The sequence below is a fragment of the Scyliorhinus canicula genome, chromosome 1 (assembly GCF_902713615.1).
Source record: "Scyliorhinus canicula chromosome 1, sScyCan1.1, whole genome shotgun sequence".
Classification (NCBI taxonomy): Eukaryota; Metazoa; Chordata; class Chondrichthyes; order Carcharhiniformes; family Scyliorhinidae; genus Scyliorhinus; species Scyliorhinus canicula.
This window is the reverse complement of record NC_052146.1, coordinates 1,392,588-1,410,314: the sequence shown is the minus strand read 5'-3', so window position 1 is coordinate 1,410,314 and position 17,727 is coordinate 1,392,588. Positions and strand designations below refer to the sequence as shown.

General features: G+C 49.7%; 1 protein-coding gene across 1 annotated transcript in view; it reads left to right on the top strand.

The window, feature by feature from the left end:
- The window catches only part of LOC119977131 (dynein heavy chain 10, axonemal-like), a 552,876-nt gene that overhangs the window by 281,956 nt on the left and 253,193 nt on the right, over positions 1-17,727 (top strand). The window contains 4 exon segments of the mRNA XM_038817763.1: positions 6,663-6,781; positions 6,987-7,145; positions 10,159-10,294; positions 16,982-17,104. Coding sequence (XP_038673691.1) covers positions 6,663-6,781; positions 6,987-7,145; positions 10,159-10,294; positions 16,982-17,104 — 537 coding nt within the window.

Genomic DNA, 17,727 nt, shown 5'->3' with positions numbered 1-17,727 from the left:
TAAACATTTGGTTTCAGCAGCACTTTGCGATTACTGGAACTCAGTCGAAATTTAAGTTAAAACTTCTCAGGTGCAAATAGGAATTGCTTATTTGTCGCTATTGATTACAATTTGAAAGTCATTTAAAAGCCAATTCATAGACAATTTGAAGCTTTCAAAGAATCACAAAAACTATCTTCTTGCTTAGGCAAACAGCTCGACAATAACTTTAAAAGTCAAAGTCTGAAAATGAAATATGAATACAGGGAGACAGTGAATAGCTCGAATCAAAGTATAGATGATTCATGAAAAAGAGAGAGGGAAATCCAGCTAATGATCCAGCTCCAGCCCCAGCTAAAAATGGCTGAATTAAACTTTACAGCTATACTGTTTCACATCTGTCTTAAGCCATCTAATCACACCCCAATATAATCCTAATTGGTTTGGGTTAGACTCAAACACATCGGATTTGACGGCAAGCCGTCCATCTTTAATATGCAACATTAGTTCTAATTGTTTTGTATCTGCATACTTGTGTATGTTAAAGAATGCGATATTGTGCTGTTATCAAGGCCAGTCCAAACTGGCTTAGCTGTTATAACAATAGAGCCTTTATGTTACCTTGTTGTGCAATGCTGTTGCTATGGCTGTTGCTATGTCCTTGGACACTGTCTTGAAAAATGTATTCATTAAATCAGTTAAAGTGTCTGTTTTAATCTAGTAAAGTGAATTATGCTGCTTTTATGCTGTTTTGTAAACTGTTATCTTTTGAGATGACCTGAGGTTGATGAGAGTGTTGAAATCCTCAATTTAAAATAGGTAAAACTGGGGCTTAATATTTATCCTAAATAACTACCTTTACCTATTGGGTGTGTCAGGAAACAGTTGACTTCTACAGCCGCTAGGATCCCGGGCAAAAACACGCCTGGTTTCTGACCAAATATGGGCAAAAAGACGCAAATCTAATTGTCATGTGGATCATCTCCGGAACCGGATACCCCTGTCCTACCGGCTGTTGATTCAGACACCTCGTCTTCGCCGCTACCCCAGCCACCCGTTAGCACCAACATCCCCTGTCCTACCGGCTGTTGATTCAGACACCTCGTCTTCGCCGCTACCCCGGCCACCCGTTAGCACCAATATCCCCAGCCCGCGGGTTACCGAGGATTCAGCGCTGATTTCTGAGGATACTGAGATGCCGGACAAAGAATCGCCGAGCTCCGATTCGGAAACTGAGATGGACATTCTGCCACCGCTGGAGGTGCCCTTGCCAGCCCCTGCAGCCACCCTGGCATTGCTGCTGCTGCCCAGCTTTCATTGTCCACCACCATTCATTGTGGAATCCCGTAGCTCTGTCTATTACTTGCAGCTTATGCTGTTTGGCTCACAGTAGTCCTGTGTTGTAGCTTCACCAGGCTGACACCTCATTTTTCGGTCTGCTTGATGTTGCTCCTGGCAGGCTCTCCTGTACTCTCCATTGACCCAGGGTTGATCCCCTGGCTGGGTGGTAATGGTCGAGTGGGGGATATGCTGGGCCATGTGGTTGCAGATTGTGGTTGAATACAATTCTGCTGCTGCTGATGGCTCACAGCGCCTCATGGATGCCCAGTCTTGAGTTGCTAGATCTGTTCGAAGTCTATTCCATGATGGAGGGAATCCTCAATGTGGAGACGGGACTTTGTCTCCATAAGGACTGTGCGGTGGTCACTCCTACCGATACTGCCATGGACAGATACATCTGCAGCAGGCAGATTGGTGAGGATGAGGTGAAGTATGTTTTTCCCTCTTGTTGGTTCCCTCACCACCTGCTGCAGTCCCAGTCTAGCAGCTATTGTCCTTTAGGCCCCGGCCAGCTCGGTCTGTGGTGTTACTACTGAACCATTCTTGGTGACATATTCTGCGCCCTCGCCACCCTCAGTGCTTCCTCTACGTGGTATTTGACATGTCAACACATGATTCAGACATTGCTGACAAATTTACCCACTGCCAGGTGGATGAAGCCAGCCAAGTGGAGAGAGGCAGAGGCTTTGCAGCGATGGCTGAGTTCCCCCATACCCAGTGTATAAAAGATTGCACTAACACGGCTAGCAGGCGAGCTGGGAGCTTTCGCTCAGTGAAGGTGCAGATGGTCTATTCTCCAGGTTTGTGGCCGTTATCATTACAGCTGACACGATGCTTACAACCTGCAGCATTCACAGTGCTGTCTATGGCTCCTGCATGATTGGATGGATGGCTCTTGCGTGACAAGGACTATCCCTTGAAAAAGTGGCTCGTGACCCCACACCCAAGAACAGAGGCAGAGGAGAGAGGGAACAGGAGTCATGCTCCATCTGGACAGTGTGGAGAGGACTATTGGGGTGCTAACCACTACGCCACCATGCTGCCCTGATGAAACGTCTTTACCACCAATCTGTGCATCTGCCAGGGTCCTGTGTGTATTCACGATTGGCTGCTCGGTTCCATTGTCCTATTGGTGAGATAGTACGGCTCCTACTACATTAGCAGGGGCATTGTACGTTAATATGAGTGGTCTTGAAGGCCACAATTTGCCAATATGTTTGATGAAGGCAGTTGCTTCTTCACCCTCGCAAAAGCTTTGTCTTGTGATGTTTGCCATGACCATTTCTGATTGTGTTTTTGACAGTGCGTGCAGGTCTGTCAGAACGGTGCTGAGATTAGGTTTATATTTCCTGTAATCATTTATGTGGCCGAGGAACGACTTTGGTTTAATTGTGTTTCTTGGTGTCAGAGCTCCTTTTATGGTCTTTATCTCGTCTTCAATGTGCCGTAGGCTGTATTGTCGACACGGTACCTGAGGTACATTATCTCGCTTTTCTCTGTTAAGTCGGATGCCTGCGTCGGAGAATCACAATAATAATAATAATAATCGCTTATTGTCACGAGTAGGCTTCAATGAAGTTACTGTGAAAAGCCCCTAGTCACCACATTCCAGCGCCTGTTCGGGGAGGCTGGTACGGGAATTGAACTCGTGCTGCTGGTCTTGTTTTGCGTTACAAGCCAGCTGTTTAGCCCACTGAGCTAAATCAGCCAGACGTCCTCCAAATTTTCCAGGTGTTCCTTCTCGGTGGCTCCTGAAATTAATACGTCGTTCAGATAAACTGCCACTCTGGACAATCCTTGAAGGATGTTTTCCATCACCCTCTGGAAAATAGCACCGCCAATGATACTCCAAAACGTCGGTGTGTATACTCGTATAATTCCTTTTGGGTATTAATGGTGACGTATTTTCTGGATGCTGCATCAAGCTGGAGGTGTACATGGCTCACATCCAACTTTGTGAATGTGTGGCCTCCAGTCAGATTCAAATATAGGTCTTTGTCGAGGAAATCATAAGTCAGCACTTCGAGTTTTCGCCAAAGGTCTTTTATTTGAGCACGAAGTTCGCGGAGCGCTGGATGGAGGAACGTCATTCCAAATGCCCTTTATTATAGAGGTAAAAGTAAATATTTATATCATACAGTAAGCAATATCTGGGACAAAAAGCACTGTTTTCGATCAGAGAGAGACAGAAAAACAAGCAAGCCGGAGTCATGTTTTAATAATAAACCTTGGGTGCCTTGCCTAAGTAACATAAAATCATGTTGTCAGCAAATCAATGTGCAGCTGTACGCTTGTTTAAATTGTATGACCTTCTGACTATTTCATACAGAACACTTTTCTCAAATAAAGCTAAATATCCATCATACTTTACCAAGTGCCTATTTTGATGAAATATAGTCAAGCAGCTGGTTAAAATGAATACCCTTAAGCAGGCAACTAATCCGCATACTAAAGTCCCTTCTACAGTATTCAATCCGAGGCATGGGGTACTAGTCTAGGCAGGAGGTTCTGTTGACTGTCATCTTATAGCCACCGCAAAGGCGGACTGACTTATCAGCCTTCAATACTGGGACTACTGGTGCAACCCATTCTGCGAATTGTACTGGCCGTATGATGCAAGGTTCTCATGTCACTCCAATTTGGCCTCTGCTTTGGCGAATTGTGCATACAGAACCGGCCGTGCCCTGACGTACTTGGGCAGGGCCTCCTGATCTACATTAATTTTTGCCTAGCACCTTTGAGTTTCCTGACACCTTCCTGGAACACCTCAGGATACTTTCCTATGACTCCACATTTTGCAGCCAGTCTCTTCTCAGAAGGATGGCTTCTGGCCCTTGTACTATTATTAAGGGGAGTCTGTTGCCCATGTGTGACTGGAGTTACGGTGGTTCCTACAATGCGTAATTGCTCCTCTGTGTATGTGGCCAACCTGGTCTTGGTATCCCGCAAGCCCAGGGACAGAATGCCCACTTGGAGATGCCTGAATGTTCCCCTATAATGGAGACGGCGGCTTCTGAATCTCCTCCCACGTCCAGGATGGTGACCATTGACTTGGAGTGTGGGCTGGATTGGGGCCACTTTGGGGATAAGAATGCAATTTAACTGCATTAACCCTTCCTGGGCAGTGTGCATTCTGATGATTCTGACAGCCTTGCCTTGCACGTGTCCTACCACCCCAGGTGCAGCAACTTTGCGACTGCTCTCTGTAGCCTTCTGTAGAGGTTTCCCATCTGTTTCTCATGTCTCGTAGCCGCTGACCCTGCTCCTTATTTCTCATCTCAGATTGTTGACTTGGTGGCGGATGGGTGACACGAGCACTGTCTGTGGGGGGGGGTCCGGTTCTCCTGTACGGGTGTCAGAAACCTGTGATCCACGGAACCCAGGTGCTCCTGGGCCTTTTTCTCAGGTTTTCTGTGGCTTAGCGCCAATTCTATGGCTATTTTAAGGCCCAGGATAGGTTTCTGCTAGTGGTTTCCTCTGGGTTGTGACATTATTTAGCACGTATACTAGTTGGTCCCACATCTCTGGGAGGGACAGTCCATACTCCGTGTTCCGCCAGTTTCCGAAGTCTTGGCAGGAATTCTGTTATTGATTCCCCATGGAGTTCGTCTGGCCGTGTTGAATCTATGACGTTGCAATATCACAGATGGTTTAGGTTCATAGTAATTCACTACTCGGTCCATCAGTTCATTAAAGGGTTTTGAATCTGGGACAGCCAGGTCGGTCAGGCTTTTAATGAAGCTGAATGTTGGGGCTTCGCAGGTGGTCAGGAGAATCACCTTCTGTCAGCTGTCACCTTCCACACTATTTGCCCGAAGGAAATATCACATTTTTTCAGCATACTGTAGCCAATCATTCACACCCCATCATATGGTTCTAATTTATCAAATAGCAGCATTTGGGGATTTTCTCCCGTCTTTTCTTACCGGAATTGACTTGTGGCAAGGCTGTCCCGAAACCTGTTCTTGCTCCTTGTCGCCAGTGTGCTAATCCAGAAGACAAGGGGGGGCGATTCTCCAATATTGGGCCCAAGTATTCGCAGCATCGTGAACACTGTCGCGTTTCACGACTGCACGAATCGGGCCTGGGCACGACAGGTTCTGGCCCCAGCACGGCGCTGGAGCAGTTCACGCCACTCTAGCCTCCTTATGCGGCACCAAATGGGCACCGTGCCAACCTGCGCATGCGCGTGGGACTTCTTTTGCGCACCGGCCCTGACCAACATGGGATCGGTGTTCTGGGGCCGGCCGTGCCAGGAAGTAGGCCCGGGGGGGGGGGGGGGGGGGGGGGGAGAGGCCGGCCCGCCAATTGGTGGGCCCCGATCACGGGCCAGATCCCATTGGAGCACCCCCCCAACCTCCAGTGAAGGAGCCCCCCTCCCCTCTCCCCCACAGGCCACCCCCCAACCATTCCCGCAGAGTTCCCGCCGGCAGCGACCAGGGGTGAACGGCGCCGGCAGGACTCTGTCATTTCGGAGTGGCTGCTCGGCCCATCCGGGCCGGAGAATCAGTGGCCCCACACCAAACACGCCGGCGCAAATGGCGCCGATTCTCCGCACCTCAGAGAATCGCGTGCCGGCGTCGGGGCCCGGCGTGGGGCTCGGCGTGGGGCTCGGCGTGGGGCCCGGCGTGGGGCTCGGCGTGGGGCTCGGCGTGGGGCTCGGCGTGGGGCTCGGCGTGGGGCTCGGCGTGGGGCTCGGCGTGGGGCTCGGCGTGGGGCCCGGCGCGGGGCCCGGCGCGGGGCTCGGCGCGGGGCTCGGCGCGGGGCTCGGCGCGGGGCTCGGCGCGGGGCTCGGCGTGGGGCTCGGCGTGGGGCTCGGCGTGGGGCCCGGCGCGGGGCTCGGAGAATCTCCCCCATGGTCTAGAGAATGTTAATTTTGTTTATAACTACCACGCCGTACACCAGCCTGGGGCTACCACATTAGCCAGTCTAGGTTCGGGCCGGCATTTAAAGGGCTGAATTAACGAGCTGGGCAGGCCTCCGCTCGTTACCAGGGAATCTCATACTTCACGAGCCTCACAGGGAGATGGGGAAATTTATTATTGATCCCCATGGTCCTTATGGGGGTTATTACAACCATGTGCCCGTCTGTGACCAACACCCATCCCCCCACAAAAGGCAGATCCACCACAGGCTTCAAATGGGATATTTTAAATTCTTTAATTAGATTTTGTTTAGATTGAATAGATCACTACAGAGCTCGCCCAGTTACTGATGAGTTCTAACAACCCCATGTGGGTCCCTGTACTGTCCATGGGTTCGCATGTAGTCAGTTATATTTAATTACTCAAAATTCAAATGTACCTGATGACATCTGAAAATGAGAACGTCTGTGTGTGCAGGTGGATAAGGTGGTGCAGATGTATGAGACAATGATGACTCGACACACAACAATGGTGGTTGGACCCACTGGAGGTGGGAAGACAGTGGTCATTAACACACTTTGCCAGGCTCAAACCAGGTGAGACATTTCAACACAATGTTTAATATGTTTGATGCAGCATTGTGTGTGGAACAGGAGATCCAACAATTCAGAAATCTGACCGGCAGAAATGTGAAATACCAGCTCTCCTGTACTTCAACATGTATCACAGAATTACAGCTTCCAAATATTTACATGGTTTAAATGTAGCTGTTTGTGCCTTTGTTTTCTCTTTCCCTTCTAGATTGTCATTGGTGACTAAACTATACACACTGAACTCAAAAGCTGTCAGTGTGATTGAGTTATATGGAATCTTGGATCCTGTGACTCGTGACTGGACCGATGGAATTTTGTCAAACATATTTAGAGATATTAATAAGCCGACTGACAAGAAAGAGAGGAGGTAAAACCGCAGCATTATTACAGCACAGAAAGAGGCGATTCGGCCCATCGTATTTCCACCAGCTCTCCAAACAATCAGTTGATCTAATTCCATTCCCCTGCTTTCTCCCCATAACTCTGCACATTCTGAGTGCTTTGATTGAACCTGCCTCCACCGCGCTGTCTGGCAGCGCATTCAAGACCTTTCACTTGCTGCTTTAACCTCATGTTGCTTTTGCCTCTTTTTCCAATTGCTTTCAATCTGTGCCCTCTCAGTCTCCATCCTTTCACGAGTGGGAACAAGTTCCCCCTGTCCACTCTGTCCAGCACCCCCATATTTTGAAAACCTCTATCAAATCTCCTCTCCACCTTCTCTTCGGTCTGTGCGGAGTCTGCACATTCTCCCCGTGTGTGCGTGGGTTTCCTCCGGGTGCTCCGGTTTCCTCCCACAGTCCAAAGATGTGCAGGTTAGGTGGATTGGCCGTGCTAAATTGCCCCTTAGTGCCCTAAAGGTTAGGTGGGGTTACTGGTTTTCAGGGAGAGGGTGGAGGCGTGGGCTTGGGCTTGAGGTCCAGTGCCTCCACCATCTCTGTTATTACCTTGATAATGATTTAATTTCCTTCCAAAATAGCCCACAGGTTCCTCAATGCCAAGTTCAACTTCCTGTAGCAACATAGCTCCCACATCAATGTCACTAGCATCCACTGCCAATTTAAACTGCTTGTCTAAATTAAACAAAAGAAAGAGAATTGTCTCTTAAGGAAATCAATTCTCAAATTATTTGATGGGGATAAGCTTATAGAGTCGAGTGTCAAGCACAGTAGCATTTCTCTATTGCCAATTCATGAGTTAAGCAAAATCCATAGAATCTTTACAGTGCAGAATGAGGCCATTTGGTTCGTCGAGTCTGCACTGACCCTCTGAAAGAACACCCTCCTCTTCCGTTCTATTCCCATAGCCCTGCACATATATCACGGCCAATCCATCTAACTCACACATCTTTGGACTGTGGGAGGAAACTGGAGCACCCGGAAGGAACCTATGCAGACACGGGGAGAACGTACAAACTCCACACAGTCACCCAATGCCGGAATTGAACCCGGGTCCCTAGTGTGCCTCATTCCATCAGAATGATCCATTAGACATAGACATAGAATTTACATAGAATTTGGCCCATCGAGTCTGCACCGGCCCTGGGAAAGAGCACCCCACTTAAGCCCACACCTCTGCCCCATACCCCGTAACCCAGAAACCCCACCCAACCCCTTTGGACACTAAGGGCAATTTATCATGGCCAATCCACCTAACCTGCACATCTTTGGACTGTGGGAGGAAACCGGAGCACCCGGAGGAAACCCATGCAGACACGGGGAGAACGTGCAGACTCCGCACAGACAGACACCCAAGCCGGGAATCGAACCTGGGACCCTGGAGCTTTGAATCAACTCTGCTAACCACTGTGCTACCGTGTTGCCATTATTTTCATCCTCAGCCTTGAACTCTTGCCTCTTCCTGCAGAATCTGATTGAACACAAATTTGTTATCCTGCCAGTGCCCGGGTCCTGAAGTATAACCAAGGCCTATTAACGCTTACCTCCCACTCAATCTTCCTGCCATTCAAACCACACACCACATTTTTGTTACCTTTGGACATAGTGACCTTGAAATTAAATGAATCTATATTTGCCATGCGGGGTAAATCGACCCTTAAGTGTCCGATATTGCTGGCATTGTGAGCACCTATTATCAGCAAGATTGAGGAACAGGACTGGACCAAATAGACCCTCAAGCCTGATTCAGTAGAACCATGGCACAATTCCACTTTCACACACACTCCCCATTCCCTTTGATTCTTTGAGAGGCCAAAGATCTGTCTCCCTCAACATTAAATATATTCAAGGATGGAGCATCCACAACCCTCTGGGTTGAGAATTTCAAAGAATCACAAGCCTTTGAGTGATGAAATTTCTCCTCATCCCTGTCCTAAATGATCAGCCCTTTATCCTGAGTCTGGGAACTGTATCACTGTATTGTACATTTCCCAGCCAAGAGAATCAACCCTCTGTGCCAACCCTGCCAAACTCCTTCACAATCTTGTATGTTTCAATGAATTCATTTGTTTATGACTTTGGCCGAATTGCCTTTGTGGCTGAAACTGACATCTGCAGCTTGCCGTTAATAAGAAAATGGGAGTGCGGCCCCGTTTGCCAGTCCAGCTGCGCGCCCCCATCTGACAAGGAGCTGAATCGTGTCGGACTTTACGCCAACCATTTTCCAGCTCAATTTCTCCAGCCACCTCCTCAATTAAATTCCATCCTCCAGCTTCCTATCCAAAATTCTGCCACCCCCCTGTCCTGTGCAGCACTAAATCTTTCATTATCTGCTCTGGATTCCTGACATCCAACAAATTGAAGTTAAAATCATTATCTGTGTCTCCAGATTCCTCCCAAGTGCTGCCTTATCTCTACAACCTCCTGCAACCTGACATCCTGCCCCACATCCTTTGGTCCTCTGACTCTGACCTGTTGTGGATCAGCCCTTTCTTTTCTCCCTAACATTGGTACTACGTCCTGTTCTCTGGAACACCCTCCCTAAACTCCCTTACCCCATGATGCCCTCTGCATCCCAGAATCCATCTGTTTGACTAAGCTTTTGGTCATTTCTCTGACACCTTGGAATCTGTTCCATATCTTGTTATTTTCCTCTTTGGGACAGTTTGTAGGTTAAAGTGCAATGCAATTAGAATCGGAGAATGATACAGTGCAGAACAAGGTTGTTCTGTGCTGCCTCTTTGAAAGAGTTTTCCATTTAGTCCCACACACTCTGCACTTCCCACATAGTCTTCATTTTTTTCTAATTTAACTCTTTATCCAGTTCTCTTTTGAAAGTTACTGTTTCCACAGCCCTTACAGGAAGTGAATTCCAAATTATAGTTAAAATATGTCTCTTTCAATAGACCTTTTGCTATTTCATTTGTCCACAAGTGCAACAGTTAATATGGGTGCATTTGAAATGTGTCTTTATGTATCTTGCAGATATATTTTATTTGATGGGGATGTGGATGCACTCTGGGTAGAGAACATGAACTCTGTCATGGATGACAACAAGTTGCTGACCCTGGCTAATGGTGAACGAATCAGGCTACAGGCACACTGCGCACTCTTGTTTGAGGTACTGCTCATGGATCATTGCTTCTGCATCTCTCTGCAGTCTTGGGAAATCAGTGTTGGCCAGGAGGATGTTCTTCACTTTGACTTCTAAAGGGTAGCACAGGGGTTAGCACTGCTGTCTCACAGCTCCAGGGTCCCAGGTTCAATTCCAGCTTGGGTCACTGTCTGTGCGGAGTCTGCACGTTCTCCCCGTGTCTGTGTGGATTTTCTCCGGTTTCCTCCCACAGTCCAAAGATGTGCATTGGACATGATAAATTGATGTTTAGTGTCCAAATGTTGGGTGGAGTTATGGAGATAGAGCAGGGGATTGGGTGTTTTTTCGCAGGGGTGGTGCAGGCTCGATGGGCCGAATGGCCTCCTTCTGCACTGTAGGGACTCTATGATTCCAAAGGCAGAAATACAAATTGTGTTGCACAGAATCAGGGTTATATTAACTGGCCCATAACATTTGCGCCACACAAGTGCCAGGCAATGACCATCTCCTATAAGCGAGGATCTAACCATCGCCCCTTGACATTCAATGGCATTAGCATCTCTGAATGCCCCACAATCAATATTCTGGGGTTACCATTGATCAGAAACTGAACTGGACTAGCCATATTAATACTGTGGCTACCAGGGCAGGTCAAAGGCTAGGAATCCGACAACACTCAAGAAGCTCGACACCATCCAGGACAAAGCAGCCCCGTTTAATTGCTCCCCCTTCTACAAACATTCAAACCCTCCACCACTGACCAACAGTGGCAGCCGTGTGTACCATCTACAAGATGCACTGCAGTAACTCACCAAGGTTCCTTAGACAGCACCTTCCAAACCCACGGCCACTACCATCTAGAAGGACAAGAGCAGCAGATACCTGGGAACCCCACCACCTGGAGGTTCCCCTCCAAGCCACTCACCACCCTGACTTCTTTCATTGTTGCTGGGGTAACATCCTGGAACTCCCTTCCTAACAGCACAGAGGCTGTACCTACACCACAAGGACTGCAGCGGTACAAGAAGGCAACTCACACCACCTTCTGAAGGGTAACTAGGGACGGGCAATAAACACTGGCCTAACCAACGACGCCCACATCCCGTAAATGAATTTTTAAAACTTCCAAGTTCCCCAGCATCACATTTAGGGGATACCCCGATGATGCCCAAGAATCCCTCCGGGACGTTCTCACGTAAAAGTTTACATGGCAATGGCCCAGAAGTGCTAACTTCCGCGAGACGATTGCGCTGGGCTGGGAGCCATCTGTCAAAGTGATTTAAATTGCTAACTTCAATGTTGCTGCCAGTTTTAAGCTGATAGTTTCTCTGGAAGAATTAGAGGAAAAACAAAATCACTTCTAACTCCAGGATAACTATTTAAACACCCAGTCACAGCCTTGCACGGGACACCCCCGACAAACACAACCCCCCAGGGGACACACCAAACCATCCCCACCGGCCCGACTCAAACTGCCCCTCGGCCAAACCTGACTCGACTCCCTATCCTGGTGCATTGCAGTCTGGCCCTTCCCCACCCAACCAGGACTGACCCCTCTCCCTCCCTCCTGACTGCCTCCCTCCTGACTGCCCCCCTCCCGGACTGAATGCCCTCCCGGAGTGAACCCCCTCCCGGAGTGAACCCCTCCCAGACTGACCCCCTCCCAGACTGACCCCCTCCCAGACTGACCCCCTCCGAGACTGACCCCCTCCCGGACTGAATCCCCTCCCGGAGAGAACCCCCTCCCGGAGTGAACCACTCCCAGACTGACCCCCTCCCGGACTGACCCCCTCCCAGACTGAATACCCTCCCGGAGTGAACCCCCTCCTGGAGTGAACCCCTCCCGGAGTGAACCCCTCCCGGACTGACCCCCTCCCGGACTGACCCCCTCCCGGAGTGAACCCCTCCCGGACTGACCCCCTCCCGGACTGACCCCCTCCCAGACTGAATACCCTCCCGGACTGACCCCCTCCCGGACTGACCCCCTCCCGGAGTGAACCCCTCCCGGACTGACCCCCTCCCGGACTGACCCCCTCCCGGAGTGAACCCCTCCCGGACTGACCCCCTCCCGGACTGACCCCCTCCCGGAGTGAACCCCCTCCCGGAGTGACCCTCTCCCAGAGTGAACCCCCTCCCTGAGTGAACCCCCTCCCGGAGTGACCCCCTCCCAGACTGACCCCCTCCCGGACTGACCACCTCCCGGAGTGACCCCCTCCTCGACTGACCCCCTCCCGGAGAGAGCCCCCTCCCGGAGAGAACCCCCTCCCGGGGTGAACCCCTCCCGGACTGACCCCCTCACAGACTAAGCCCCTCCCGGATTGGGGGATGGGACGTTTCGGCGTGGCCCATTCGGCGTAACCCTTTCGGCGGAGGAATGTTTCGGCGGCGGGACAGGCTTCAGAAAGACAAGTTAGTGCAATGAGCAGACATTTAATATCGGTCTTGCTCTTGCACATGAGCAGTGGGTGACTCCGGAAGGAGCCGGCGAGGTGAAGCGGACAGGCGGCCTGGTTCAGGGGGACAGCAGCCGGCGAGGTGAAGCGGACAGGCGGCCTGGTTCAGGGGGACAGCAGCCGGCGAGGTGAAGCGGACAGGCGGCCCAGTTCAGGGGACAGCAGCCGGCGAGGTGAAGCGGACAGGTGGCCTGGTTCAGGGGGACAGCAGCCGGCGAGGTGAAGCGGACAGGCGGCCCAGTTCAGGGGACAGCAGCCGGCGAGGTGAAGCGGACAGGCGGCCTGGTTCAGGGGGACAGCAGCCGGCGAGGTGAAGCGGACAGGCGGCCTGGTTCAGGGGGACAGCAGCCGGCGAGGTGAAGCGGACAGGCGGCCTGGTTCAGGGGGACAGCACCCGGCGAGATGAAGCGGACAGGCGGCCCAGTTCAGGGGGACAGCAGCCGGCGAGGTGAAGCGGACAGGTGGCCTGGTTCAGGGGGGACAGCAGCCGGCGAGGTGAAGTGGACAGGCGGCCCGGTTCAGGGGAACAGCAGCCGGCGAGGTGAAGCGGACAGGCGGCCTGGTTCAGGGGGGACAGCAGCCGGCGAGGTGAAGTGGACAGGCGGCCCGGTTCAGGGGAACAGCAGCCGGCGAGGTGAAGCGGACAGGCGACCTGGTTCAGGGGGACAGCAGCCGGCGAGGTGAAGCGGACAGGCGACCTGGTTCAGGGGGACAGCAGCCGGCTGCTGTCCTCCTGAACTGGGCCGCCAGTCCGCTTCACCCCCACCCCCAAGGTTTAAAAGGTTTATTCAAAACCTTGGAACCATTTCACCTTTGCTCCTGAGAGGGGAATGGGACGTTTCGGCGTGGCCAATTCGGCGTTTTAATGAAGGTTTTTTAACTAGGTTTTTAAAATATTTTTAAAAGTGACGCCGAAATGTCCTGACGCCTAAACGGCCACGCCGAATCAGCCAATTATTTCCCTGACGCCGAATCGGCCACGCCGAATCAGCCAATTATTTCCCTGACGCCGAATCGGCAACGCCGAATGGGCTACGCCGAAACGTACCAAACCCCCCGGATTGACCCCCTCACGGACTAAGCCCCTCCCGGATTGACCCCTCCTCCCTCCCAACTTGACCGATCCCCTCCGTCCCTCTCTCCCGACCCCCCATGATGCCTACCCCCCCCCCCCCCCCCCCCCCCCCCCCCCGACTGCCGGAAAAGGGTAGTGGCGTACCTGTCGACACCTCAGTTACCCCACGATGATCCTGCGGAGGCAGCTTCCCTGCCCTGTGTCACCCAGCCTGAGTGAGGATGGTTGGGCGAGACGGGGGCTTCGGAATCCCAGTGTGGATAATACGGTGAGAATGGAAATTCACCGGAGCTTTATTCTATGAATTTAATTAACATTTGTACAAATACACACAGTAAGGATTTTTATCAACTACAAACATAAAGACCCCACACAGCTACAGTAATCTATGTATAACCTTTAATGAATCCCCCCTTAACTGTTTCAATTCAATAACAAAATCCAAGTAAAACCAGAAACCCCTTTTCAAAGGTGTGGCCCAGCACACGGCATTCTTACTGGTATAACACTTGTTATTGATTCTCTATTTCCCCCTCCAAACAGCTGGTTTGAATTCCTTCCAGAAAGTAATTATTTATTTTAAGTTACCAAGCAGTCTGGAAACAGCTTTTAAAATGAAGAGAGCGAGACACTTCTTTCAACCTGTGCAGTTAAAAACCAGTCCAAACTCAAAGTAAAAACTCCCAGAGCCACAGCCCAGCTCCACTCACACAATGACATCACTGAAGCCATGTGATAAGACAAAGACATTTCTTAAAGTGACACTCCCATTACAATGTGTTTCCATGCTATGGAATAGTTTATCCATAATTTTAATGCTGCTTCCCTTCATGGTAACATTTTACTGTATCAAGACCTGAGGCTAGTGTCACTCCACAAACGAAGCCATGTTGGAATGGTTGTTCCAGTGCTAAAAGAGATGGCTAGGGAAATTGCAGATGCACTAGTGATAATTTACCAAGATTCACTAGACTCTGGGGTGTTCCCGGTGGATTGAAAATTAGCAAACGTGACACCACTGTTTAAAAAAGGAGGTAGGCAGAGAGCAGGAAATTATAGGCCAGTGAGTTTAACTTCGGTAGTAGGGAAGATGCTGGAATCTATCATCAAGGAAGAAATTGCGAGGCATCTGGATAGAAATTATCCCATTGGGCAGACGCAGCATGGGTTCATAAAGGGCAGGTCATGCCTAACTAATTTAGTGGAATTTTTTGAGGACATTACCAGTGCAGTAGATAACGGGGAGCCAATGGATGTGGTATATCTGGATTTCCAGAAAGCCTTTGACAAGGTGCCACACAAAAGGTTGCTGCATAAGATAAAGATGCATGGCATTAAGGGTAAAGTAGTAGCATGGATAGAGGATTGGTTAACTAATAGAAAGCAATGAGTGGGGATTAATGGGTGTTTCTCTGGTTGGCAATCAATAGCTAGTGGTGTCCCTCAGGGATCCGTGTTGGGCCCACAATTGTTCACAATTTACATAGATGATTTGGAGTTGGGGACCAAGGGCAATGTGTCCAAGTTTGCAGATGCCACTAAGATGAGTGGTAAAGCGAAAAGTGCAGAGGATACTGGAAGTCTGCAAAGGGCTTTGGATAGGTTATGTGAATGGGCTAGGGTCTGGCAGATGGAATACAATGCTGACAAATGTGAGGTTATCCATTTTGGTAGGAATAACAGCAAAAGGGATTATTATTTAAATGATGAAATATTAAAGCATGCCGCTGTGCAGAGAGACCTGGGTGTGCTAGTGCATGAGTCGCAAAAAGTTGGCTTACAGGTGCAACAGATGATTAAGAAGACAAATGGAATTTTGTCCTTCATTGATAGAGGGATGGAGTTTAAGACTAGGGAGGTTATGTTGCAATTGTATAAGGTGTTAGTGAGGCCACACCTGGAGTATTGTGTTGCGTTTTGGTCTCCTTACCTGAGAAAGGACATACTGGCACTGGAGGATGTGAAGAGGAGATTCACTAGGTTAATCCCAGAGCTGAAGGGGTTGGATTACGAGGAGTGGTTGAGTAGACTGGGACTGTACTCGTTGGAATTTAGAAGGATGAGGGGGGATCTTATAGAAACATATAAAATTATGAAGGGAATAGATAGGATAGATGCGGGCAGGTTGTTTCCACTGGCGGGTGAAAGCAGAACTAGGGGACATAGCCTCAAAATAAGGGGAAGTAGATTTAGGACTGAGTTTAGGAGGAACTTCTTCACCCAAAGGGTTGTGAATCTATGGAATTCCTTGCCCAGTGAAGCAGTTGAGGCTCCTTCATTAAATGTTTTTCAGGTAGAGATAGATAGTTTTTTGAAGAATAAAGGGGCAGCACGGTAGCATTGTGGATAGCACAATTGCTTCACAGCTCCAGGGTCCCAGGTTCGATTCCGGCTTCGGTCACTGTCTGTGCGGAGTCTGCACATCCTCCCCGTGTGTGCGTGGGTTTCCTCCGGGTGCTCCGATTTCCTCCCACAGTCCAAAGATGTGCAGGTTAGGTGGATTGGCCATGATAAATTGCCCTTAGTGTCCAAAATTTCCCTGAGTGTTGGGTGGGGTTAATGGGTTATGGGGATAGGGTGGAGGTGTTGACCTTGGGTAGAGTGCTCTTTCCAGGAGCCGGTGCAGACTCGATGGGCCGAATGGCTTCCTTCTGCACAGTAAATTCTATGGTAATCTGTGGATTAAGGGTTATGGTGTTCGGCGGAAAGTGGAGCATAATCTCATTGAATGGCGGAGCAGGCGCGAGGGGCCAGATTGCCTACTCCTGCTCCTAATTCTTATAATTCTTATGTGGCATGTTATCAAACGCTTCTGGAACTCCAGGTACAGTACATCTGCAGGTTCCCCTTTATCCACAGTGCATGTTACTCCTTCATATCTAGTAAATGATCTGCAGATGTGCAAATGGATAACAGGGTTCACTACTGTGGCAATATTTGCAGCCATACTGTGCCCTGTGGAAGAAAAATAGTTTATTTTTCAAATGGAAATGCTGTCCGCAGTTTGGGATGATCAGGGTAGTAGGTTGCAGTTCAGAAGCAGAATCACTCTGAGAATTATAGCAGGGATTAAAATGGGAACGTAAATGTGAATTGATGGACAGTTATTGTTTCTGAAGCTCTCATTGGCTTATTCTTGATACATCAATATTGAGCCTGACCTTTATTTCTGTATGGGTGATGTAGGTTGGAGATTTACAGTATGCCTCTCCAGCCACCGTGTCTCGCTGTGGGATGGTGTACGTGGACCCCAAGAACTTGCGGTATAAACCCTTCTGGGAAAAGTGGACCAACGAGAGGACAAGCAAGGTGTGAACTGATTTTATAATCAGCTTCAAATTTTGAGCATTGAAAAATTTACAATAGAAAATTGCTTTTATTTAACTGCAGTTTGCACTTTTCAGAATTTATTTGTTGTGTGGATTGTTACTTTCACTCATTTTTAGATTTGTGAAGTGTTTTGATTACAATTTTTAAAAACCAGCTATAATGTCATTTTAATGCAGAAATTAAATTGTTATCTGTTTTAAACCTTGCGGCACGGTAGCACAGTGGTTAGCACTGTTGCTTCGATTCCAGATTCAATTCCCCGCTGGGTCACTGTCTGAGTGGAGTCTGCACGTTCTCCCCGTGTCTGCGTGGGTTTCTCCGGGTGCTCTAGTTTCTTCCCACAAGTCCCGAAAGACGTGCTGTTAGGTGAATTGGACATTCTGAATTCTCCCTCTGTGTACCCAAAAAGGCGCCAGAATGTGGCGACTAGGGGATTTTCACAGTAACTACAGGGCAGCACGGTAGCATGGTGGTTAGCATAAATGTTTCACAGCCCCAGGGTCCCAGGTTCGATTCCCGGCTGGGTCACTGTCTGTGTGGAGTCTGCACGTCCTCCCCATGTGTGCGTGGGTTTCCTCCGGGTGCTCCGGTTTCCTCCCACA